Genomic DNA, 27,149 nt, shown 5'->3' with positions numbered 1-27,149 from the left:
TCAGTTGCTGAAAACAGTCCACAATTGTACTTCTGATTATTATCCCAACAACAAAAACAACAACAATAATAATAGTAATAATATTAATAATAAATGAAAAGGCGTACGGTTTTTAGTGCAGGGAGTGTCCCAGGACAAGTTCGGCTCGCCAGGTGCAGGTCTTTTGATTTGACACCCGTAGGCAACCTGCGCGTCGTGATGAGGATGGAATGATGAAGACGACACATACACCCAACCCCAGTGCCAGCAAAATTAACCAAAGATGGTTAAAATTCTTGGCCCTGCTGGGAATCGAACCCAGGACCCCTGTGACCAAAGGCTAGCGCGCTAACCAGTTAGCCACGGAGCAGGACATAATAAATTAAATACTACACAAATACAAATTATCCTGCTGAATTAGAGTTCTGTGAATAAATATGTATTGTATGATCCATTCACAACTGCACAGTTCTTTTCTTCTTTGTTCAATTTATTTTTGCACGACGAACTGTTGGTAATTGCTATGGCACACAGCCTTCAAGCGAGTTGAAGTAATTTTTGAAATTTTCTCATATCTGAAAAGCTTGTGTAGGATTCGTCGCAATCAGTTGCAAATGCAGAGCGTACTGCAGCCAACAATTACATCCTAGTGCCCACAGTTGTTTGCGGCAGACACTACTCATGGTAAGAGAAACATCACAGGCAATTAACAGATTATCAGAATCCACTGAACTGAATGTAATATCGTAGCTTGCCATCAGACGAAGTATAATGATATCTGTGAACGTGAGGACAGTGTGTTTCCTATCTTCATGCCGCGTGCAGAGACATCATCAAAGCTCAGAGAAAGTGCACGTGAAGTGACAGTAGTGTGTTTCTGCCTTCAGGCACGGCAAAAAGCTAAAATGTTTGCTTTCCTTGCCCCTGCAGAAATGTCTTAACGAGATTTTACTGTACCTGTTTACTTATTCTGATGTAAATATAGTATTGTAGCATGCCACCTGTTGTAACTGCTTCTGTTATTCTGGTGAAAATATTGCACTGTAGCGTACTTCACCTCTAGTAACTGCTTCTGAATGGATCCTTGTTCGAAACAAACAGCACCATCTGATGCCATCTAGTTTCTCAATGAGGAGTGATGACAATATATTCACACTTAGGGACCTGAATTCCGTTTGAATTTTTCTAACAATGCTTAAAATTTTATCAGTTTGAGATTACTAGAGGGCGGATTTGCTTGACCCTTGACAAATATTTTTTCCTTAACATTATATCATGTAGCCTTGAATTTTCAACACGTTTCCAAACACAATAATTAAAATTTGAAAGGTTTTATTTGGCATACAAATGCATATTTAGGCCTTTTTTAGTTTTCTGGCATATTTTGAATAAAATCTCATAACGACATATTTTGGTGATTTTCATTTTAATTTTGTTTTATAAAAATCAGAGTAAGTTCTAGAAATTATTTTTCAGGATAGACTTTAATATACTTCTACCGAAGAACCATTGAAAAGTACTGAGAGCTATTCTTGGATCAATTCCTGAAAACCCGGCTATTGTGTACACACAAGCAGAGGCAAGTCTGCAGTTATTTTTCATTGTTCATATCTCTATCTCCAACACACTGTATGACCTTGGTTATTGAGGGAGCTTTAGCTATTCAGTTTCTTTCAATATGCCTAAAACGAAACTCTCATTTAGTGAGAAGTTGCAAGTTCTGTTGGAGAGTTTGGAGAAAAAATATCTGGGTATGGATGGAGTGATATTCTGAAAACTGTGCAAGCTAAAAGTTACTGCTGAAAAACGCTTCACTGTGCCACAACACTATAACACTGCGATGAATAATAATTGTGTAACTAGACAATCTGCACTTGAAAATAAGCAGCGCCAGTTGTTAGAAACTCTGACAACCAGTTCACAGTGTCTCTGATTTTTGCAAGATCTCTGCAAGATGATGGTTTCATCTAATATTCTTTTAAAGATTTAACGACCAATGTTTAAGACAGTTCCTTGAAAAATTTACGAAGTATACTGTTTCCAACGAATCTACTCTCAGGAAAGACTACCCGAAGCCTTGTTACGAAGAGATGTTGGATATAACAAGGCGTGGCATGGGAGACTGTAAGATATGGGTCTCAATAGCCAAGACTACAGATGTGGGTGCAAGACATGTGGCAAATGTGGTCGTTGGTCCACTGAAAGAAGACCGGCTTTGGGATACGTTCCTCCTGACATATGAAGAGCTAGAGAAGACTAATCGTTACATCATTGCAGTTCACTTTGACAATTCAGTGAATCTGTTGTGGACAAACGGAGCAAAGAGAGAGCACATTTTTCTATTTGTAATTCATGCTGCTCTGCATGTGGTGAAGACAGCCCAGGGACTTCAAATTGCTACATGTGACATAACTCGCATAGGGTAGCTGAAGATATTGGAAATAGCTACCCTGAAGTAGATAAATGAATATCCAACTGTAAGAAAGTGTTGTTAAAGATCCAGTATGCGTTCAAAAATTTCCAGAAGCGCCTTCAATGCTCCTACATCCTTGGATAGTTACAACACGTTGGGGGACTTGGCTTGATGCCACAGTGCACTATCGCAACAACTTATATGTTGTGAAAAATCTTGTGAAGTCTTTTCATCCCGGAGAATCATCCTCCATAAAAACTACTCAAGATTTATTTTCAAGCGCTACATTAAAAGTGGACCTGGCTAACAAGGAGTAAAATTTTAATTCTTTATTTGGAGCAATCACGCTACTGGAAGTTTCAGGGGCAGCACTAAAACGAAGCACTGGATGTTTTAAAGTGATTGAACAGGAATTACATCATGGGAAAGGAACAGTTACACATAGGGTGTAAAGATATTTAGAAATTATACTGGAAAAGAACCGCAGACTTTTGTACCTTCATGGAATAAGTGACATTCTTTGTGGAAACCCTTCATCTGCAGATTTCCAGAAATTTTCTCCAAGTGGTTTAACTCTATTTAAGTACGCTCCCATTACATCATGTAATCCTGAAAGAAGCTTTTCCTCGCTACAATTGAGATAAATTAATAATATATTATGGTTCCACCTATTCAATACAATAACAGTAATGCGAGGCTACATCACAAATCGATCACAAATGGTACCGGTTTCGACCCCAGATCTAGGCAAGGCCAACTAGATAGGCAGGCCATAAGGCTCCCCCTCCACTTCGGACGCTACGTCACACAAGTCGCCAGCCGCTTCACTTCTCGCCAGTGACTTGTAGGCTGATCTGAACCTCGCAGCAGTGAGGCTATCGATGGTGTTGAATGATTTAAACGTGTGTGAACATTGTGAATTACGGCCACGTCGTGTTGTATACCTGGTTGTATTTCAGTGTTTAAATTTCCTACTGACTTGTTTCGGAAACAACAGTGGATCATAGCCATCCATCGAACCGAATTCGTCCCTTCAGAAAGCTCAGTTATGTGCATAAAACACTTAGACGAAGTTTCATAATTAGGGACGATTCTGTTAAAAGACCTGACGAGTCTCTTAACTGTAAAACCTAACCATTTAAAACTCTCAGACTACGCTATTCCTAAGTTTGAAAATTTGCCTGCCTATCTGTCTAAAAATCTTCCAACACCGACCAAAAATCCCATTTAAAGACAAGAAAAAATTGAAAAACGCGAAGAGGAAGGAAAAAAGAAAGCTGAGGAAGAATATGACAGGATGAAGGACTTCGATGACATTCAGGATAATTTCAGTATTAAACGCAAATGAGATTTGGACAAGTTTTCGTCAATTTTTAACAGCCAGTCTCTATATTTTCAAAATGTATATGACTGCGGAAAATATTCCTCAAATTGGTACTTCCTTAACATTAAACGAGGCTATTGATTTTAAAGCCATTAAATATGATATTTTCATGAGTGATAACCCTCATATACGTGCATTAGGTAACCGGGGCAAGATATTAAAATGGTCATATTAGAAAAGTATTTATAACTTCCGTTTAGACCTGCTTGTAACTCAAAAGTGACTGTCCACGACAAAATAGTATAATTTTGTACGGAACAGTTAAATATAGCCTTTGCAAAGAAAGTATCTTACTCCTGTATACTAATAACATGGTTCACTTCAATATTTTTCGCATTTCCTGAGGCGTAAAAGAAGATAAGAGAGTCAACGTTTCTTACAATGCTTCACCCGGTTATTCACAGACTTTTAATGCAAAACTAGGCACGGGAAATTCTGGTATTGATGATTCACATTGGAATTACTTGAAAGAGAAACTAAAATTGTTAAAGGAACATGAAAGATTTTGTAACTTGTTGGATGGAGTCTACGTAAAACGTGAGCTGAACTATAAAGGAGGAAAGGTTTAATTTTTTGTTTTTATTTTTGCCAGTGGCTCGACGTTGCACCGACAGAGATAGGTCTTATGGCGACGATGGGATAGGAAAGGCCTAACAGCTGGAAGGAAGCGGCCGTGGCCTTAGTTAAGGTACAGCTCCAGCATTTGCCTGGTGTGAAAAAGGGGAAACTATGGAAAACCACCTTCAGGGCTGCCGACAGTGGGACTCGAACCCACTATCTCCCAATGCAAGTTCACAGCTGCACGTGCCTAACCGCACGGCCAAGTCTCCCAGTAGAAGGAAAGGTAGAGGGAGTTGGTTTTAGTAGTGAAATCGGAAAAATTAACACTACATTAACTACAAGTGCACAAACTTTATGTTGTTATCCAGTCTTTAAAAAAATAAAGACGTCGATTTGTTTCCATGTAAGAACCTAACGTGACATTTCTTCGAAGAACTAACTTTGCAGGGCCTATAGCTTATAAGGTAGCATGCATAATTTCTAATTTCTAGTAATAACAGTGATAGTAGGAAAATGTTTGAAAAGCTGTGCAAAAGCAATTTACAAATCACTTCTCAAAACCCATTTGACGAAACACAAAAAATATAATTGTTTGATTCTGGTCATTTATTTAAAATCTTAATAAATAACTGGCTTAATCAAGCTGACACCTTATCCTGACTTTGACAACCCTCGGTCGGACAAAAAAAACAACCCTCGGTCAGACAAATGTCTATCTGATTCCATCTAGTACGGCCTTGGCTTGCTCTTGCCCTGGACCAAAAGGTGTTATACCAGACTCTTTTAGAGCTACAAAATGTAAACCTGTATACTAATGTTTTTACATGAGGATTCTCAGAGAAAAATTCTGATTTCGCTTGTAAACAAGGTTCTGGAAAACGAAAACGCCATGTTTAAAACATGCAGTGATTAAATAATTTTTAACATTTCGTTGACAAATGTATATACATGTTTTGTAATATATTATTGAATAACAAAAGAAAAGTTACCGTAGACAAACTCATGGCTAAGAAGAAGAAGAAATCCTCAGGAAAATAAAAAAAAAATGTATAAACTGAATCCTTAGGAATTGTTAGGCAAGTTTTAAATTGCAGCTTAATTTCTAAGAGCCGGGCTGAGTGGCTCAGACGGTTAAGGCGCTGGCCTTCTAACCCCAACTTGGCAGGTTCGATCCTGGCTCAGTCCAGTGGTATTTGAAGGTGCTCAAATACGACAGCCCCGTGTCGGTAGATTGACTGGCACGTAAAAGAACTCCTGCGGGACTAAATTCCGGCAGCTCGGCGTCTCCGAAGACCTTAAAAAGTAGTTAGTGGGACGTAAAGCAAATAACATTATCATTATTACTAATTTCTAATAAAGGTTTCAGACTATTGTTGTGAATTGCCATCATGTATTATCCTAGTAACATTACAACTATTTGTATACGTATCATGCGTTCTAATCTTTTACATGATACCGTGTTCAGTTACAAGTGACAGACGTCAGCATAATTTTACGTAAAGAAATGTACATATACTGCCCAGCCAATTTTCTCCCCACATAAAACTCGTGTAGTATACAAGCCAAAGTAAAGCCACAACTGAAGGAGTGTTCAGTTACATCGTTAAGGTTGAATAAATGAACAATATCATGGTGAAAATGAGAGTGGGCCCTATGCTGCCATGCTGAACACCAGCCACTCTCATGACGTCACGGTCCGAGCCTTGTGGCCTGTCTATCTAGTGCGGCCTTAATCTAGGTCATCATCAGCCAATCGTCCAAAAGGTAAAAGATAAAAGCAATGCACAGATGAATAACAAGTAACATAGAAGATATAAAGAAGATATAATCAAATGATTGATATATTAAAATGCAAATAGCTAGTTGTCATGGTATGTAGAGAAGTTGAAATTAAACACCACTGTCAAGAGAAATAAGTAAAACAGAGGCAGTGCAGTATTAGAACAATTGAGAATCACAGTTGACAAGCGAAGGTATCTAAGATGAATGTTCGAGTAGTTCTTGAGGTGGCAAAGAGATCAATTTGAAGGTCATATTGTTCTGAACCAGGCTTGATTTTAATTCCCAGTTCGATGCAGAAATAGAAAGATATAATGAGTAATAAAAGCCTATTTAGGAGAGGGAGCAATTTTAAAGGCAATGAATTGATTGAGAAAAATATATATCTCACATTGCACAGCGTGATACAGTGAGGGGCTAAATTAGAATATGTGCAAGAGAGGAGAAAGGGAGAGGTGAAGGAGAAGGTGGGGAAGAGGGAAAGTGGACTGAATTTAAGGCGGGGCGAGTGGATGAGGTAATGTGGATAAAAGACATGGATGGGTACTATGCAAGGCAAGGAAAATCGAATGAGTTTAAGGATTTCACACTTTTTAAAATGAAGATAAGAAAATATAAAGTATTTGGTTTCTCTGAAATGTCGATGAGTGTTGTTTAAAAGGGCCTTACATCTAGTTCATCGGCACCTAATGCCATGAAATGAGACAAAAAGATATGACAATTTTAAAAATTCCATAATCCTCCTCCGACCAGAATTCGAAAACGTGAGGACGAAGAATGAATGGATGGATGTGGAGTTAAAACAATCAGTGGATCCAACCCGCAATGCCCCACATTCCCAGCAACTTAGCGTTAAACTATAGTATTACTGACCAAGGGGCAACTTCTAAAGCACAATACTGACTCGATGATGATTGTAGTCTGAATGGGTCCAAAATCCAGGTAATCGGCAATTTATAATGGTAGTTATCGCTAGGAAAATAGAAGCATGCTATGGGTCATGTTGCGGCAATAATCAAAAGTAACAGACTCGCGGGTATTTTACAGTATGGTACTATGCACAGGTAATGAAATTCGCACGTCACACAGACCTAAGGAGTTTTGCACAATGCGGCGGTGCTTACAGCCAACGCAAACCTATGGCGTTCATTACATAACTGGACTATACACAAGGACCTACACTACCCCGTGGTGTTCCTCACAGAGTAGGTACTAAGCATAGGCAAGGCAGAATCATGGTGTCGCTCATATAGGGGTACGAATCACAGGTACTGTAAAAGCCGCCAATGCACTCTATTGCTACTAATCACAAACCTATTGTGTACCTAACATAGAGGTACTACGCGGAACTGTAAGTGACCCATGGTGTTCCTAATTACAAGAAGTATCATGGTTCTAACTTTATCATCCCTTGGTCGCCTCTTACAACAGGCAGGGTGTATTCTTCGTCTGCATCCCCCATCCAAAGGGGGTATCTGAAATGTCGTTTAAATTGAAATTAGGATTAAAATCCTGGTCAAGATGAATGTAACACTTTTTGGTTGTGTTAATGAAGGGGCCTTTTTCATTATTTCAAGTATTTGCATGTCTTGTTCTATGTTGGTGAAATTATGTTTAGAATCATGTATATGCTGTGCTACTGCAGAAAATCTATAGCATTGTAAGGCGTTAACATGTTCTGAATATCTAATAATAAAATATGCCTGGTCTGCTCCACATACATATCTACATTCCTGTTAGTTCCAAAAGTTATTTTTACATTGTGCTTTTTGAAAATTTCTGTGACTTTGGAAAACAATTGTATTAAATGTAAAAGTGGAAAATACGAAGGCGTTGAGTTTTTCTTTCGTTATAGTGCTTTTGGGACGGTGCTTGAATTTGTTAATTATTTGATCTATGAAAAACTTTTTTAGCCGTTGAAATTAGCAATAGCGCGGATAGTATTCAATTTGTTTCTTAAATCTTACTTAGGCATAGGAATATTAGAGGCACGAAAGAATAGGCTGTTAAGTTCTACGTTTGTGTGCCTGCGGATGCGAAGAGTCTTGTCGAAAGATGGTTGCTGTTTGCGTGTGTTTTCTAAAAATTTTGTAAGATAAAGAGGAAGGATGTCTGTTAATGGTTAAATCTAAGAAAATTATAGTTTTGTTAGATTCAGATTCAAGAGTAAATTTAATATGAGAGTCAATGTTGTTGGGAACAAGTAGAAGCCGCGTTAATAACTTCTTCATTCATAATAACTAGTGTATCATCAACATATCTGGCTCAAAAGAGGATATTAGTAAAATTATTACTATCAATTTTTGTGTATTCTAAGACATCATGATAGATCTCCGCCGAAATGCCCGAGGCCGAATATAGCAAAGCTAAAAGGGTTTGGACACATGACGAGAATGCCAGGAGAGAGAATTCCAAACAGAAAATTCATGGATACAGAGACTAAGAGGCCTAAAGGACATGCACAGAATGAGATGTAGGAGCTCTGTTGTGTACTGCATTGCATATAAAGGAGTCAATAACAATAAAGTACTAGAAGAGGAATGGCAGAAAGATCGAGTAAGGTGGAGGGCTTTGGTACACTACCCTTCCCAGGGAAAATCCGGAAAATGGAATGGATGAAGAAGAGATCATTATCACTAACTTCCTTTTTAAGATCAAAGATGCGTTTTTGATAAGTGATTAAGTTTTTGTTATTATTATTACTATTATTTTGAGGAATGTTTTGGTTTTGGTAGTGAAAATCTTGTCAAACTTTCTTTTTACGTCAATCCTTAGTTCGTCTTGCTGTTCCGACGATATTAGTTGATGGCTCTCTCCGATTCAATTAGGTTCTAAGTTGGTGACGATGTTAAGAGTGTTAAGGTTAGGCCAATTGTACATGAGGCCTTTAGATAGAATCTTCTTCATCATTCAAAGCTGAATTAGATAAGTTAACAACTAAGGGATGGAACTGTTCAGTTGTGTCGGATATTTTATTCTCTGACAAGATTTTATATAGCTCCACACAAACTTTTGTCTTGATAAAATCTTGATATCTTCTGTTACTTGTTATTCATCTGTGCATTGCTTTTATCTTGTACCTTATGAACGATCGGCCGATGATGACCCAGATCTGGGGTCGAAACCAATACCATTTGTGATCGACTTGTGATGTAAACTCGTATTACTAAGTGTTATTGTACTGAATAGGTGGAACCATAAAATATTAGTAATTTAATTGTAATCTTAGTTCAATACGGACCAAAATGAAATTCTTATCTTTCAACAACCGAGATAGCTACAAAAGGAGAGGATGCTTTTTCAACAAGCTTAACCCTCTACTGCATATATATTTTTCGTTTCCGTTTGGTGAAGAAAATTTCAAGCTTTAATGTTCAACATACGCTCAGTGTTTTAGATGTACCAGCAATCCTTGACTGGGCCTAATAGCTTAACACTCGTATGTGATGTGGATTGCCATATTGGAATATATATACGAATTTTCACGATTTTACGCCAAGCTTTTAACATTCAAAGACCGAACATTACTGCCTACTGGCCATGGGTACGTATTGCAGAGCGCAGGTATACTTGCACGACCTTAGGTCGGTAATGTCTTTGAGGTTGAGCCAGAGGTACTCCTGAAGCCTGTGGTAATATGATGGGGAGGGCCCACGTAAAATAAACGGTGGTTGGTACGCGTGGATGTTGACGGGGTGGAAGGAGTACCTTTGGTTGCAGGGCTGTTTTGTCTTAAGTTATGTAAAAAAAAACAAGGCATCACTGGAATATATGTTTAATTGATTGTACAGTTGAAGGTGTGACGTAAAACTACCTCTGCCTACAATATTTATCCATGTATACAGGTGAAAAGTTATTTGTTGCCTAATGGCAACAGTATGCAGTAGAGGGTTAAGACGCTTGTAGTAGAAAATTGCAACAATCTTAATAATCGAGACTAGATCTGGTATAAAAGCTCCATTTGATCAACACATATTTTGTGTATATAGTGGAGCTGATTGAATTTGAACAGTGAAAGTAACTGTAGTGTTTATGTCTTCCACGGAATCCGTCCTTGCCTAGGATTATGCAGGGCAACCTTAATAAGTTCATGATCTAATCAGCATTATAGTTGATTTTTAGGTCAAGGATTTTGAAGAATTAGAACTATTTTAACTCCACATTAATTGCAACAATCATAATTAACATGTTTCTGTATGTTATGTAGATTTTTGAATTGTGTAAGTCATATTTTTATATTTTTTAGGCCATAAATGCAGACGGATATCATACATTTATAGGTCATAGAAATCCACCCTCTAGTTATTACTATGTGGCAATGATAAAACAGTTAACAAGGAAATATATCACACTTCCCTCTCTTCAAATATGATGGTATGTTTTAGCCACCACGGATCTCAGCTTCTGGAATGATAGTTCATGCATCATTTAATTCTTAGCGATCAAGAGTTGCAAACACTGCAGAGTTTATAGAATTGTGTGATACTCTGATATTTTTAATTCTTTCAGTTTCAGTAGCCCTAAAAGAGTACAGGAAACTTAAGCGATGACTCAAAGCATATGAAAACGCTGGATGAAATTTGTGATTGTCTAAAACAACTCAAAGTTTAGAATAACTGCAAAGGCAATCCTCTCAGGTTTGAATAGACAATATTTCTACACTCAAACTATTGTGGTCCGAATTACATAGTGATCAGGGTTTCACTTATTTGCTAACAAGGAGGCTCACATAGGACTGCATCATCAGAGCAAGAGGGGGTAATAATGTAACCCCAGATGGAACAAAATTTCGCAGTGCCATCAGGAGAGTTATGATAAATCAATTGCGCTGTGCTTCTGACGACAGCAATTGTGAATTTGATGGTGCATCCAACTGACTCATAATGATGTGATGAAAGTGCAATTTTGATGCTACATAAAAGTAGAGATATCACGATTTCCTTCATATACAATTAGTAGTTTTTCCAAATTTTTTTAAAAACATTTTTAATTCCATTTTTACATACATACATACATACATACATTATCATTATAGACTGTTATGCCTTTCAGCATTCAGTCTGCAAGCCTCTGAGAATTTACTAAACGTCGCCACAATCCTCGATTTGCAACTAGTGTTGTGGCCTCATTTAGTTCTATACCTCTTATCTTTAAATCGTTAGAAACAGAGTCTAACCATCGTCGTCTTGGTCTCCCTCTACTTCTCTTACCCTCCATAACAGAGTCCATTATTCTCCTAGGTAACCTATCCTCCTCCATTCGCCTCACATGACCCCACCACCGAAGCCGGTTTATGCGTACAGCTTCATCCATCGAGTTCATTCCTAAATTAGCCTTTATCTCCTCATTCCGAGTTCCCTCCTGCCATTGTTCCCACCTGTTTGTACCAGCAATCATTCTTGCTACTTTCATGTCTGTTACTTCTAACTTATGAATAAGATATCCTGAGTCCACCCAGCTTTCGCTCCCATAAAGCAAAGTTGGTCTGAAAACAGACCGATGTAAAGATAGTTTCGTCTGGGAGCTGACTTCCTTCTTACAGAATACTGCTGATCGCAACTGCGAGCTCACTGCATTAGCTTTACTACACCTTGATTCAATCTCACTTACTATATTACCATCCTGGGAAAACACACAACCTAAATACTTGAAATTATCGACCTGTTCTAGCTTTGTATCACCAATCTGACATTCAATTCTGTTGGATTTCTTACCTACTGACATCAATTTAGTCTTCGAGAGGCTAATTTTCATACCATACTCATTGCACATATTTTCAAGTTCCAAGATGTTAGACTGCAGGCTTTCGGCACAGTCTGCCATTAAGACCAAGTCGTCAGCATAGGCCAGGCTGCTTACTACATTTCCACCTAACTGAATCCCTCCCTGCCATTTTATACCTTTCAGCATATGATCCATGTAAACTACAAACAGCAAAGGTGAAAGATTACAGCCTTGTCTAACTCCTGTAAGTACCCTGAACCAAGAACTCATTCTACCATCAACTCTCACTGAAGCCCAATTGTCAACATAAATGCCTTTGATTGATTTTAATAATCTACCTTTAATTCCATAGTCCCCCATTTTTGATGAAATTTAATTGGAATTAGGTAGATGATACTTCTTTAAAAAGCACTACGTATCAACTTTTTAGTACATAATTAAATAAGGAGATATACTGTACTAAAGTTTTGGACTTAAAAAGCCCTACTGGTTGAAAAAAATTCTGCTATCAAAAATTCCATGCACAGGTTTCCTAATATAGCTGTGATACATATATAACACAAATTTTGTTACATTTGTCAGAATATTATGAGAGGAAAAAATGGGATTTAAATGTAAAATTACAATTGGCAGGAAAATGAGAGAAAAGTTCAAGTGAGATTTTCTTCCTGATTCATTACCTGAAGGTCTCCAGAACGGTATGTTTTTCCTTCTTTTTCTTTCTTAGCAGCTTCTGTAAGTATACTGATAACTAAGGAAGCTAGTCGCTTCTCCTTCACCAAAAAATGGAATATGATTCACCTGCATTTTGTTTTTCACAATGCAACATTTCCCAAGTCAAAGTTATGGTGATTGTAGTTTCTGTAATTTTGGCTATGGGTGCAGGACTCGCATGGCTTCAAGTCGATGCGAATCTTTCCTGATGAGAACCATCTGATTCCAATAGCATTTCATGACCCCTCTGTCCCTGGTTTCTTCTATGGAGACTCCTGTCCGGTAATAGTCTATCCCTATCTATTTCCTATCAAAAGTTCAGAAATTCATTGCTTAGCCAAGGTTTACATACACGCTTACATATTACCCCTACTGCCGCCTGCGTCCACCTGATTATAGCCTCGCCTCTACGCCGCAAATTGTATGGACCGAAAAATATGAACTTCTGGATTTCTGTAAGTCAGGAGTACTGCACTGACCTTGAAGCAAATAATATCCACATCCCAAATATCTGCCGCCAAATTTTGAAAAAAAATTACGCTAGGATTATTTGCGTACATACGGTAATTTGAACCTGATATCGGCAAGTATCAGACGGTAAACAAATGGTGTACAAGACCACAGGAATTTAAGTTGACTGCCCAGCCTCTGTGGACAACATTGTGGACAAGTCACTCAATAGAGGCATGAGAGTACTTAAATAATAATATTTGCTTCACATCCCACTAACTACTTTTATGCCTTTTGGACACTTCGAAGTGCCGGAATTTAGTCCCACACAGGTTCTTTTACGTGCCCGTAAATCTACAGACATGAGGCTGTCTTATTTGAGCACCTCCAAATACCACCGGACTAAGCCAGGATAGAACCTGCCATGTTCGGGTCAGAAGGCCAGCGCCTCAACCGTGACGAATGATGCAGAAGAGAATGAAGTGGTAAATGAGGATGATCCAGAAATGGAGTGTTGCAATAAAAGAAGTGCAAATGGCTCTTTAACAAGTGAACACAGAAAAAGCAGCAGGGATGAATGAAATTTGTGTGGAAATGATAAAGGCAGCAGGACCTACTGATCTGCATTGGTTAAATAGGCCATTAGGGTGTAAATGGAGGAAAAAGCAAGTACCTGGTGATTGGTGTAAAAGTCTAATAATACCCGTATTTAGCAAAGGTGACAGGGATGTGCGACATTTATCTTGGAATTACAAGGTTCTCATGCAGAGCCAAAATATTGCAGAGAATATAGAAAGGAGGATGATAGGAAGAGTAGAAAGAAATTTAGAAGAAATTTTGACAGAACAGTTTTTACGACGTCGGCATCATCAGAGGAATTAATGAGATGAAACGAATGACATGAGTAACTAAAACGGATTATATTTACTTTACATGTAGGCTTAAAAGTAGTGTTCACCATTTATTGACTTTTTATATTTAGAAATACTGTCTTCCAACGAAAATAGCTAGTATAACTCAATACATTCATAGGTTTGTTTAAAAACACAGTAGAGTGTTTACACGTACAATTATAGGCTAGAAGTCGTGTTCACTGCACAAAATTAGAGGTTAACGCCTATTGGACCCCCCCCTTTTACTTTCTTCGGCTACAAAAGTGGGGAAAAGAGGGGTCTAACATGCTAGTAAAAATGGTATATCAAGGTGAATCTCAAGCAACATGTCATGGGTCTTGGAGCCAGTGTAATTACACTCTTCGGCAGACATTCTGTCGAACGTTTATCCTATTACAGTGGAACCTCGATTATCCGTTCCCGGAAACAAATTTTTCCTGGATTATTCATTTAAAGTGGACCAGCGAGCATCCTAAGTAAACCACGCTGTAAAAATTATGCATTATCCGTTCCCTGAAGAAACGATTTCCTGGATCACCTGTCCACAAATTTAAGTCCTTGGAACGCTATGATCAAGAAACTATATCTCACGAAAGGACTGCAACGGCATGCAGACGGATCTTTCGTTAATGTCCTATCATTGCGATAATTAGAGCAAATAATGTACTGGAAAAGCGATCGGCAGTGAAATTGCATAAGGCACCCTCTTATGCATCACACTCATGTGGCAATGTTCGAGTGGCTACAACAATTGGAAGGAGCACTGCATTTCGACAGCTCTACTCGAAGACGGAACTAGTTTCTTGTAAATGAATACATTATGTCCAGGCTTAGATGTATACTTTTTAAAACCGTTTTCCATTGTATCGCGAAGCAAGTTTTCGGCACTTCCCTCAGGGCACTGAAGTCTCTGGGGCTTTCAGGCAAGAATCGAAACTACTCCTTAACACAAATCTAGTATTTTAATATTGGTGTATGAAATTATTGTAATCCAGACCAGAACAGATGTTGCACCTTACATACATAAAGCAATCGTAGAATTTGGGATTGCCTCACGTATCCATCCGCGGCGGTCTGCACATTGACTGGAGGAGAGTGACAGGGCTACTTCCAAGCACATGGCAAGTGCCACGTAGGGTTGTCTAGGAACTGCCATTCAATACCTTGCCTGATTGCCGCGATTACATCAGACTCTTGCTGGATGCCACTGATGTCAACATGTAAATGAAATGCAATGGTGATATTACAGTTACAAAGCAAAATATATTCACTGTCCGTGAGGAATGAACTGTAAGCGAATGCATCACATCTGGATATTTAACACCTCAGAAAGGAAATAAATTAGGGTTGATGGATTTGAGGTTATGTCCTTACTTGGACTATGTGTACGTAGGGTAGCATCCTGCTTCATGAATTTACCGAGCTCAGAACATGTTGCTCACAGCAACATATACATGGAAAAATTAATACTTTTGAAATATTTCAATTAAATTAAATTCTAGAAGGGAAACTGTTTTCAAAAGGCAATTTTTAAAAAAGCACTTTACCTAATTAGAATCTGGTTACGGACAAATTCTACTAAGTTGGATTCCTCTCTCGTCTCTTTCTCGCTGTTGCTCCCATCATTCAGATTAATAACAAATTGAACGAAAGTCATATAGCACAAACCGTCCGATCCCAAGAATCACCGTCACCACGTGGTAAAAGGTACACCACATTACAGCTGCTACATTCACCAGCATTGTTAATATTCTGACTTCCGCAAGTTTTATTATTACATGCAACATATCCTTTTACAACACTCCACACCAAATCACGGAGGTGAACTTTCCATTGAGCCTTCGTTAACAGACTATGCCGTGATTAAAGACGGAATACGGTGTGAACGGAAGATGTCATTGGGGCTAGAGTTTCAACCAGACAGGTCAAACAAGGGCATGGGCACCTGGCATTATTGAAATTGAATTACTTGCTTCTATTAATGACAATGAAGTGGTTCTTGCATATTATTGTGATTGAAATTATTTGAGAAATTATGATTCATGGTGTGGGTTACTGTAGTCATGTCCTAGTTCCTGAACCATGGGCAATGGCTGAGTGGTCTAGTAAGTGGTCCTGAGAGTCGGGATACCAGTTGCTATGGAATAGGAGTGGGTATCTTGGACATATTCTGAGTCATGGCCCTCCTATTGCTCAGGCGGCTAGGAATATACAATTCACCGGTGGTCCATAACCCGTTAGAGGAGAGATCCTTACTTGGACTATGTGTAAGTAGGGTAGCACATCCTGCTTCATGAATTTACCGAGCTCAGAACATTTTAAGCAAGCCTCGGACCTATGGGAGTAACAGAGTCCTACTCCCTTTTGACAGGCGAAGAACTCCTTGGAAACAACCTGCAAACGAAATGGAATTCAATGGGGAGCTATCAATATTAATGGGGCTTATGGAAGAAAGTAGAACTGGCTGAGTCAGTAAAGAGGATACATCTGGATGTGCTAGGAGTAAATTATATTCGGGTAAGGGGAGATAGCGAGGAAGAGATAGATTATAAAGTGGACTTTATGGGTGTTAGAAAGGGAAGGGCAGTCTGGGGTAAGGCTCTTTATCAGGAATACCATTGCACGCAACACAGTTCCTGTTAGGAACGTAAATCAGTGAATGATGTGGGTAGATTTGGCAGTTGCGAGGAATTAGGACTAGAATTGTCTCCGTGTACTCACCATGTCAGGATGCAAATGAGGATGAAGTTGAGAAGTTTTATGAGGCACTGAGTGACATCGTGGTCAGGGTCGAGAGATTTTAATGAAAGAGTTGGGAATAGAACTGAACGATACGAAAGGGCGATTGGTAAATGTGGGGAAGATATGGAAGCTAATAGGAATGGGAAGCATTTGCTGGACTTCTGTGCTAGTATGGGTTTAGCTGTTACGAATACATTCTTCAAGCATAAGGCTATTCACTGCTACACATGGGAGGCTAAGGGTACCAGATCCATAACAGACTTCGAACTCAGGAAATCTCTTAGGAATAAACGAGTTTTCCGGGGATTTTTCGATGATACAGACCACTATCCAATTTGTAGTGAACTAAGTATCTCTAGGCCTAAAGTAGAGAAAGTGAAATCTGTCTGCAAACGAATAAGGGTAGCAAATCTCCAGGACAAGGAAACTAGAAGTACATGGATATGATTAGTGAGCAGTTTCGAACGGTAGACAGTAAGCAGGTTCAGGATATAGAAAGTGAATGGGTGGCATACAGGGATGCTGTAGTAGAAACAGCAATGGAATACCTAGGAACAACTGTGTGTAAAGATGGGAAAAGGCAAACATCTTGGTGGAATGACAAAGTGAGAGCGGCTTGTAAACGTTTAAAAAAAAGGCTTATCAGAAATGGCTCCAAACAAGGGCCGAGGCAGACAGGGATTTGTACGTAGATGAAAGAAACAGAGCGAAACAAATAGTTGTTGACTCAAAAAAGAAGTCATGGGAAGATTTTGGTAATAACCTGGAAAGGCTAGGTCAAGCAGCAGGGAAACCTTTCTGGACAGTAATAAAGAATCTTAGGAAGGGAGGGAAAAAGAAAATGAACAGTGTTTAGAGTAATTCAGGTGAACTCATAATAGATCCCAGGGAATCATCGGAGAGGTGGAGGGAATATTTTGATCATCATCTCAACGTAAAAGGATATGTTCGTGGTTGTGTTGAGAACAGCCTAGCTCATTGGGAGCAGGAATATCATGATGAAATTACGCTCGAGGAAGTGGAAAGGACGGCAAATAAGCCCCATCGACATAAAGGAGGAAAAGATGAAATTAGACCTGAAATGGTGAAGTATAGTGGGAAGGCAGGGATGAAATGGCTTCATAGAGTAGTAAAATTAGCATGGAGTGTTGGTAAGGTACCTTCAAATTGGACAAAAGCAGTAACTGCACCTATCTATTAGCAAGGAAACAGGAAGGATTGCAACAACTATCGAGGTTCTCAGTTAAAGTATTCACTGGCATCTTGGAAGGGTCGGTGCGCTCAGTCGTTGAGAGGAAGTTGGATGAAAACCAGTGAGGTTTCAGACCACAGAGACGCTGTCAGTATCAGATTCAGTATACGTTAGGTAACTGAAATATGCTACGAGAGGAACAGGCAGTTGTGTTTATGTTTCGTAGATCTAGAGAAAGCATATGACAGGGTACTAAGGGAAAAGATGTTCGGCATACTGGGGGACTATGGAATTAAAGGCAATTATTAAAATCAGTCAAAGGCATTTTAGTTGACAATTGGGCTTCAGTGAGAATTGATGGTAGAATTATTTCTTGGTTCAGGGTACTTACAAGTGTTACAGAAGGCTGTAATGTTTCACTTTTGCTGTTCGTAGTTTACATGGATCATCTGCTGAAAGGTATAAAATGGCAGGGAGGGATTCAGCTAGGTGGAAATGTAGTAAGCAGTCTGGCCTATGCTGACGACTTGGATTTAATGGCAGATTGTGCCGAAAGCCTGCAGTCTAATATCTTGGAACTTGAAAATATGTGCAATGAGTATGGTATGAAAATTAACCTCTCGAGGATGAAATTGATATCAGTAGGTAAGAAATTCAATAGAACTGTATGTCACATTGGTGATACAAAGCTAGAACAGGTCGATAATTTCAAGTATTTAGGTTGTGTGTTGTCCTAGGATGGTAACATATTAAGTGAGATTGAATCAAGGTATCGTAAAGCTAATGCAGTGAGCTCGCAGTTGTGATCAACAGTATTCTGACCAACTTTGCTTTTTGGGAGCGAAAGCTAGGTGGACTCAGGATATCTTATTCATAAGTTAGAAGTAACAGACATGAAAGTAGCGAGAATGATTGCTGGTACAAACAGGTGGGAACAATGGCAGGAGGGTGCTTGGAATGAGGAGATAGAGGCTAATTTAGGAATGAACTCTATGGATGAAGCTGTACGCATAAAACGGCTTCGGTGGTGGGGTCAAGTGAGGCGAATGGAGGAGGATAGATTACCTAGGAGTATAATGGACTCTGTTAAGGAGGGTAAGAGAAGTAGAGGTGGACCAACACGACGATGGTTAGACCCGGTTTCTAACGATTTAAAGATAAGGGGTATAGAACTAAATGAGGCCACAACACTAGTTGCTAATCGAGGATTGTGGCAACGTTTAGTAAAACTATATAGACTGAACGCTGAAAGGCATAACAATCGATATAGATAATGTATGTATATTTTGGACATCGTGCACGTAGGATCGCATTATGCTATGATCTGGCTGAAGAACTGTTTGGCGTCCCCCTGCAGGCCTTCCGCGGTAGCATCAACTAATAAACGTTAACATGAACACGCGCTCATGTTTACAGCATGATTGGTTTTCTCGTTGACAGTGGTATTGCATAAAATACGGGACTGGACCTAAATATGTGAGAGTTTTGAACATATAAAATCAAAGTAGGCTACTCCTCTCATCATTTTAACTTTCACTACCAACTACACCTAAATACGATCCCTAACTCTAAATGAAATACACTCAGCTGCAATTACCCTCAACCAACCATGAACCAATCTCACAACTACAATAAGGTGCCACACTGTATCATCACAGGTAAATACCAATTGCTTGTGCAGAAGTGCCACCAAGGTCTGTACTGTATGTGTGTCTCATTCATAGATGCAATTTTCCAATAAAGCCTTGGTAGCAGTGTGAGCCACAAAGCTAAATTTAAATGACCCCTCAGTATGCCCCAGTGGCATATCGGACAACCCTGAAAAAGTAAAACGAGTTTGAGAGGGGCAGCTTGGTCGTTTCAGAGCACCTCTTGCCAGTTGAACCACTTCCACACACTGTGTGCCAGGGTTGGACGTGGGAACTGACAGTATAAAAATGCACTGAAAAGGATGACGTCAAGTCCAGCAGACCCCCAGCAGGAAGGTTTGTCTAACCACGATACGACAGACTACAAGTACACTCCCCAGGTGTTGCTGTGTACCGTACGGAACAAGCCGTGACAGTTGGTAATACACCCGTGTGCACAAGTATCGTATCCACGCAGCTAGCATGCTATCATGGCATCCCTAATGACTTTCACCATTATGATCTGATCACCACCAAGCACGATTGAACTTCTGTCACAAAGGGAAGCACTACAATTTCTGGACTGGTGACTGATGTCCAGCAACAAATCAATGTTCTGTTTGGTCAGAGACAATCACCAAATTTCAATATGGAGACATCAAGGTTAGTGCAACAAACCACACTTAATTTAGTGGTGGTGATTATTGTATTAAGAGTAAGTACAACTGGGCAACCGATCTCTATTAACACTAATCAGAGTGGCAAAAATAATCTTCTAAGGCTTTTAACAGTACAAAAAATGAAGGTATCACCAAAAAAAAGACAAGATCCCTAAAGGGCATGAAACTGAACGACTCCTTAGTGCTAATACCCTCGGAGTGGAAAAGAACAAGAGTTGACTAAGCAAGGTCAGTAAGGATGGATGATAGTGATTAAGTAGTCTGGCACAAATACATGACAGCAATGCCAGGAATAAGCTAATGGCTCTGTGATCACCAAACTACGCTCCCAAGTTAAGAGCCCTTGGGTACTCTCTTAGTGGTCCCTTACAGCAGACAGGGGATAGCGTGCATATTATTATACCGCTCCAACCCACAACGGGTAGCAGCAGACACGTGATTGCCGCTCCTCACTAGTGGTGATTGAAGGAAACCTGACAGCATAGCAATACATCCAGGGAATTCTGCAACATTTGTTGTTCCAATCGTAGATGACAACAACAATCCGAACTTCCACCAGAATAATGCTTGGCACCATACAGCACAGCCATATGGACTGCCTTTGAAATGTCAACATGCTTCCTTGACATCCTGCCAATCAAAAACATTTGGGACCAGATCGAACAGCACCACCTATCCACAGGCAATTAAGCTAAAATTTTGAGGATTAACAGCAGGATCTTTTTCAGTACAATGCCTAATGTCCGTCTGCCTCCATGTTCGATGATATCACCAGTCTTCATGCTATGGAGGTCGAACACCAGTTCCTTCGCTATGGTGCGCAATTTTAAATTTTTGCAAATCAGTGTTGTTGCTAAAATATCTACCAGAAAATGCACATATTTAACAATGCACACAGCACTGGAACCATTCAAAACCTCCTCCTATTACAAAAGGAAGCACTGGACTTGTTTCAAACCTGTATCCATTAATAACAAAGCACCATGAAATACCTCTAATACAGAAAATATACTATAAGATATTTAGAAAATAATTCTGCAAAATACGGCAATGGTATTTAATCCTATCATAAACACAGGATGATATCATGCAGTTTAACGTCAATAGGTTAAAGCAAACAAGGTGAAAGTAAAATAAAATCCATTCAATTTTAGTATAATTATTGTAACAAACACAAGCTTCAATTCTGAACAAAGGAACAAATTTCAGTTAAAGATAGCAGTAACAGCCTAGTAAACTGGCTCTGTAAAGATACCTCCACCTACCATAATCTCCTCGTCCCATCGCTCCCCTCATGTTGCCTGCCCCACTCGACCCCCGTGGACCTGGCCCAGCAGGACCTCGTAGGGGCATAGCACCGGGCATCATACTGGGGTGGGATGGTGAACAACCGCCTCGCACCTGCATCATTTGCATCATCCTTCTTTCCCTCGCCCTCAAAATCTCTTCCTTCTTTTTTTTGTCCGATGGAGGTTTAGCTAATGAAACTTCAATTGCAGAGCCACCCATTTCCTTTCCATTTAGCTCAGTCATGGCCTAAAATTTATAAAAAATCATTACAAATCTTATTACAAAATAACACAAACATAATATTTCTAACAAACTAAAACATACCTTCATTGCATTATCTCTATCTTCAAAGTGAATGAAAGCATAATCCTTTATCTTTTTCACTCTCTCAACTTTTCCATATGCTTCAAAAGCTTCTTTTAGTTTCTCCTCTGAGCAGTCTTGTGTTAAGTTCCGGACGTACAAAACTTTCACCTACAACAAACAACCAAGACTGCATTATCTACAAATACCATACTTTAAAATATGGATCATTCCAGCCATTACCAAACTCAACGTACCACTATGATAAATACAGCCACAGTTTATTTTTCTTTTAACAATTTGCTTTATGCCACACCAACACAGATGGGTCTTATGGAGACAGTAGGACATGAAAGGGCTAGGAGTGGGAAAGAATTAGCCGTGGCCTTGATTAATGTACAGCCTCAGTATTTGCCTGGTGTGAAAATGGGAAAACCCTGAAAACCACCTTCAGGGCTGCCAACAGTGGGGTTCGAACACGCCACTTAACGGATGCAAGTTCACAGCTGTGCCCCTAACCACACAGCCAACTCACCCCATCAGTCACAGTTCAGACTGGGGTGGAGGAACAGATTCTTTCTGTTACACCAACTGCGAGTATCATGTGAAATGAAAATCCTCAGCCTGTTTCCAGTCATCTGACTGGGTGTGGAATGGAATGAATGCCCCATCTAGCAGCGAGGATAGGAATAGTGCCGGCTGCCAAAGCCGGTCACTCTCGACAGGGGCAATGATTAATGAATGATAAGATGAAATGAAATATGTGAGTGTTGCTGGAATGAAAGATGACAGGGAAAACCCGGGTGCCCGGAGAAAAATCTGTCCCACCTCCGCTTTGTGGAGCACAAATCTCACATGGAATGACCGGGATTTGAACCACGGAACCCAGCGGTAAGAGTCCTTTATATTAAGCATAGGCTTGATATGAAATCTCTCGTAAGAAGAAGTCAAAACTATATTTGTAGAGCAGTAAGATTGTCTGGGTTCAAAATGGAACCGGACTGGCAATGACATTTCGTTTTAAAACAAAATGGAAACCTACAGTACATAAGTTTCAAGAATTCATACAAGTCTGTAAACCATGATCGAAGCCAGTGCCTCTAGGCAAGCAATAAAATTGAAAATGCTGATCAGGTATACAACTTCCAACAAACTTCAAAGCTAAGCTATATGGCTGACGATGTGTTTATCGTACACAGTTTACAAGAGAAGCCTCTGTGGCTCAGGTGGCAGCGCGCCAGCCTCTCACCGCAGGATACTGTGATTCAAGTCCCGGCCACTCCATGTGAGATTTGTGCTGCATAAAGCACAGGCAGGACAGGTTTTTATGGATATCTGACCAAGAAGGCTGTGAACTGATGTAATCAGAGCTGAAAGAGCACGAAATTGAAGATTTTTCATCCTTACTTCTGAAATCCGTGTAGATGTATGTTTTATTCAATTTTTATGTATTGTTAGTTGATCTTTAAATGTGCTACCATCATATTAGTTCATAAATAATGAATATCTATAGAATTATAGCCCATTTAGTTCGTGGGAAATATATTACCATTAGTTTGGTCATATGCCATGAGCACGTGTTACCCAATTGTTATTACAAGCATATATATACGTTTTAATTTTATAAAAGATCATATATTTATCTCTAAAGCATATATACTTAGTCACCTTAAGTATCAAACTATGTGGATCATTTTTTATTATCCCAATATATTTTCATTTATCCATAACCTTTGTATAACAAATGTGAAATATTTTCAGATGGCTCGAAAAGGGTTGTCGGATCTACTATTAATGGAGACTTTGTATTCTCTTCCTGATGGTGGCGACGATGCTGAGGAGGAACACGAAGGTGCAGTGTCAAAGATGGCTAATCTGTTTGAATTCAACTTGATGATACTTGAGGAATCTATTGATGAGTCCACAGCCGATTATGGAGGGGAGACTCAACAAACTTGGAGTCACTGATCAGCTGACATTTAGGAAAGGATTGGCTCTAAAGCTAATTGACGGCTATATTCAAGAAAGCGGAGAGGTATTGTGGCATTCTAGGTACCAAAGTGAGGTGTTATTGGAGTACCTGATGACATTAGTCTGTCACAAGTAGGTATTCATATTCCAGCACAGGGCAAATACTGGTTTAGATGTAGGCAATGTAGTACAAAAAATGAGGAGAAACGCTCAAGCTTATCTGTTTGGCTTGTCGAGTTCCACTTTGTGTGGTCCCTTTTTTTTTTTTTTTGCTCAATTTCATGAGTAGTAAACTACCTACTAAACCAAAGCATTCAGACTATCAGTATGCAGCACTATAAACATTACAGTGGTGGTTGAAAATTGATTACAACCTGTGTGTCAAGTTGTTGCTCTTTTTTTGCAAATGTAGTGGTTTTATATTTGAGAATAAATGTACATATATTACTGTGTTGTTATTGTTTTTTTTCTGAGCATCTCCATACCATAATTATCAATTTGAAAGGCTAATGAAATCACAGCATTATAGCACGGAGGAGACCACTGGGACGTATACGTCCCACTAATTTTTTCTTCCAGAAATGACTCTTGGAAAATATATAGACAACGTCCTGCTCGAATGTACGGTTCCATTTACTGATGTTTAGTGGCAAATTTTGCTAAAAATATTGACAGAAATAATTTAGTCACGAAAGGGTTAAACCTTGCCCCAGAAGAGTAAGAAAGACCTCGGCAGCCAGCACAATTCCTATCCTCGCTGCAAGTTGGGGGCTTCATTCATCCCATCCCTGACCCGTTCGTTGACTGGGAAACTAATTGTAGGTTTTCATTCATTTTTAGAGTTTACAAGAGTTAAAGTTGTCTACTTCTGCATCTATATCGTTGTGGTGGTTATTTTTATTTTGAGAGGAATTACCAGTAGGTAACCATTGTCTGAACAAATTAAGTGAAACAGAAATTTAAAATGAAATAAAAATATTCAAAGAAATATAAAAGTGAATTTATAAATACAAAAAAGGATTTTAGTAAGCCAAAAAAGTCAGAAAATACACCAAGAGGAATTGGCATTCCAGGGTAGACTGTAAGCATCATATCTTGTCCATATTAATACAATTTGTGTTTCTGGAAATAAGATACTTCGGTTTACATTTAGGCAATTTGATGGAGTAGGCTACATATTTAATGTCATGAGTGGAAATGGTAGGCACTGAAATCTGGCCATGAGTTATAACTTTGTCTGGGTTATTTGTCACAATGGGGTCATTGAGCATCTGTCTTCTTCTTGCTTCCGATTTGGCCAACTGTAGACCGCATGAAACTTAATGCTTTCCGGACAGTCTTCTTTTCCCTTCCCAAAACTTCTTCATTCGTTCGCTCCTTATTTTTCTCTGCTCCTCAGATATTACAAATTTGGGCCTGTTCTTCCGCTGCTCTTCATAAAATTTGTGGTTATCTACTCGAGTTCTGAACTTCTTTATGTTGAGGATCACTTCTGGTGTTATTTTAATTTCTTCTGTGTCCTCCTTAACCACCTCCAGCCATTTCGTTCTCAATCCAATTATATATTTAAATATCCTTTTAGTCAGGCGGTTTTAATTCGTTCTGACGAGATGTCCGTAAAATTTCAGTCTCCGTTTTCGCACTGTGTTCGTGATCTTTTCAGAATACTTGTACAGATCCTCATTTCTCCTTTTCCTCCACGTACCATCCGGCATTTTCTGAGGTCCAAGAATTTTCCTCAGAATTTTTCTTTCCTTCTTCTCAATTTCTTTAAGTTTCCCTTTTTTATTTAATATAAGGCATTCTGAACCGTACAGGCACTCTGGTTTTACAACAGTGTTGCTGGTTTTAATTTGGCTTTGTAGGATATTGCCTGTTTATTGTACCTGTTCTGTGTCAGTCTGTAGGCCAGTTCCAATTTTCTAGCTCTTTCCTTCTTTGCCTCCTTGTCTAGTCCATTGGGTTGGATCTGTTCTCCCAAATACTTAAACTTTTCTACTCTTCTAACCATTCTGAACTTCACTTCCATGCTATTCTCTCCCTGATGCACTTTGTCTTCGTAGGAGACTTTGAGACCTGTTTTCTTCACAATGTCATGAAGAAGCTCCGGCATCCTTTGGGCAACCTCTCCGTTTTGAGCTAAGAGAGCAAGATCATCGGTAAAACTCACGCGCGACAAAAAAAAATCTAACGATTTTCTACGTACCCGGCCTTGACGAAAATAATACTTCTGGGCTACAAAATACAAGAATTCATGCCTTAAACAGTATACTTCAAAGAAATCAAATCTACCTTATCAAAGGCCAGTGATTTGTAGATAAATAAAACAATCAAGAAGAAATCCATGTTAAACAGCAGCAGGTGTGGTGAATATTAGTTTGCAGCATACATAACAGGACTTCCTTGATAAATTAACCGTATATGCAATAACTGAAAAAGGCTTTACACAATAAAACTCGTTTAACGTAACACAGGCAAGAAAGAATATAATACACAGTGCAAATCAAACGCTAGTTTGACTTGAAAGTCGTAGCTGTGGCCTTTTTAGCTTCCTGCATTAAGTCTTGGGAAAATGTTTTGTCATAACAAGGACCAGAACTCCTGGTCTTCAGAGTAGAAATAGACTTCAGAGATTCATTGGACATGGATGATGTGAACTCTGCTCTATTTTTCTTCACAAGGCTGAAATCAGGTTCACATTCTGCATTGCTATGGGGTATGGTGAGAATAGGCAGCATTACTCTGGAAATTCGGTTATACTTAAGAAGTCCATCGACTCCACGAATTCCAGATATTTGTACCCAACTGGAATCGCTTGCAGCATCGTGATTTGCAACCGAAGTGCCATCAACCTCAACTCATTCACCACCTCATCTGTAGCTTCATTCTCTTTCTTGCATAACATGATAGGAAACTTTCCAAAAATAAAACGAGTGGAAGAAAACTGTCTAACCTAGCAACTTCAGCATGCTTAAACACATCAACCTTAAGTGGAAACTTGTTGATGCAGTCCATAGGCAGTACAAAAGTAGTTTCTCACAGATGAAAAGAAAAGGGATTTACCTGTATCCTGAAGATCATTCCCTATGTTGGACGTCTGAATGCCAATAACTAACTCACCATCACCTAAATAGTTGTGTCCACCTTCAGCAATATTAATATCACACCCACACACCGTGGAAAAGGCAAATTTTTCTCCCTTTCTTCATTTTAGTATCCACGTAAAATAAACAGAATAGGATTCTTTAAATGTCAGAAGTACTGTTTTCTTTGCCGGACTTATTCTCGATAATCTACAATAGGAAAATAGCGTATGAAAATGCCCAAGAACAAACTGAAACCTCGAAAGGAACCTGGACCACTGAACGTCCCATAAAATGATAACAGAAACTCAAAGCAGTAAAACACTTGATTAAAACATGTCAAAGCACACAACACAAAGTCTT

General features: G+C 39.2%; 1 protein-coding gene across 15 annotated transcripts in view; it reads right to left on the bottom strand.

The window, feature by feature from the left end:
- Positions 1 to 27,149, bottom strand: part of Syp (Syncrip) — a 212,600-nt gene that overhangs the window by 90,633 nt on the left and 94,818 nt on the right. For all 15 annotated transcript variants that reach the window (XR_010858626.2, XR_010858627.2, XR_010858628.2 and 12 more), the window contains exons 8-9: positions 21,754 to 21,903; positions 21,405 to 21,675 (exon numbers count right to left, since the gene is read on the bottom strand). Coding sequence is in view for 11 of the 15 variants with exons in the window: in XM_067137730.2 (XP_066993831.1) it covers positions 21,405 to 21,675; positions 21,754 to 21,903 (421 nt within the window). In the remaining 4 variants the exon portion in view is untranslated. The remainder of the gene's footprint in view (positions 1 to 21,404; positions 21,676 to 21,753; positions 21,904 to 27,149) is intronic.

This window comes from Anabrus simplex, chromosome 1, assembly GCF_040414725.1.
Source record: "Anabrus simplex isolate iqAnaSimp1 chromosome 1, ASM4041472v1, whole genome shotgun sequence".
Lineage (NCBI taxonomy): Eukaryota > Metazoa > Arthropoda > Insecta > Orthoptera > Tettigoniidae > Anabrus > Anabrus simplex.
The sequence above is the reverse complement of the archived record's forward strand: the minus strand, read 5'-3'. Positions and strand labels throughout refer to the sequence as shown.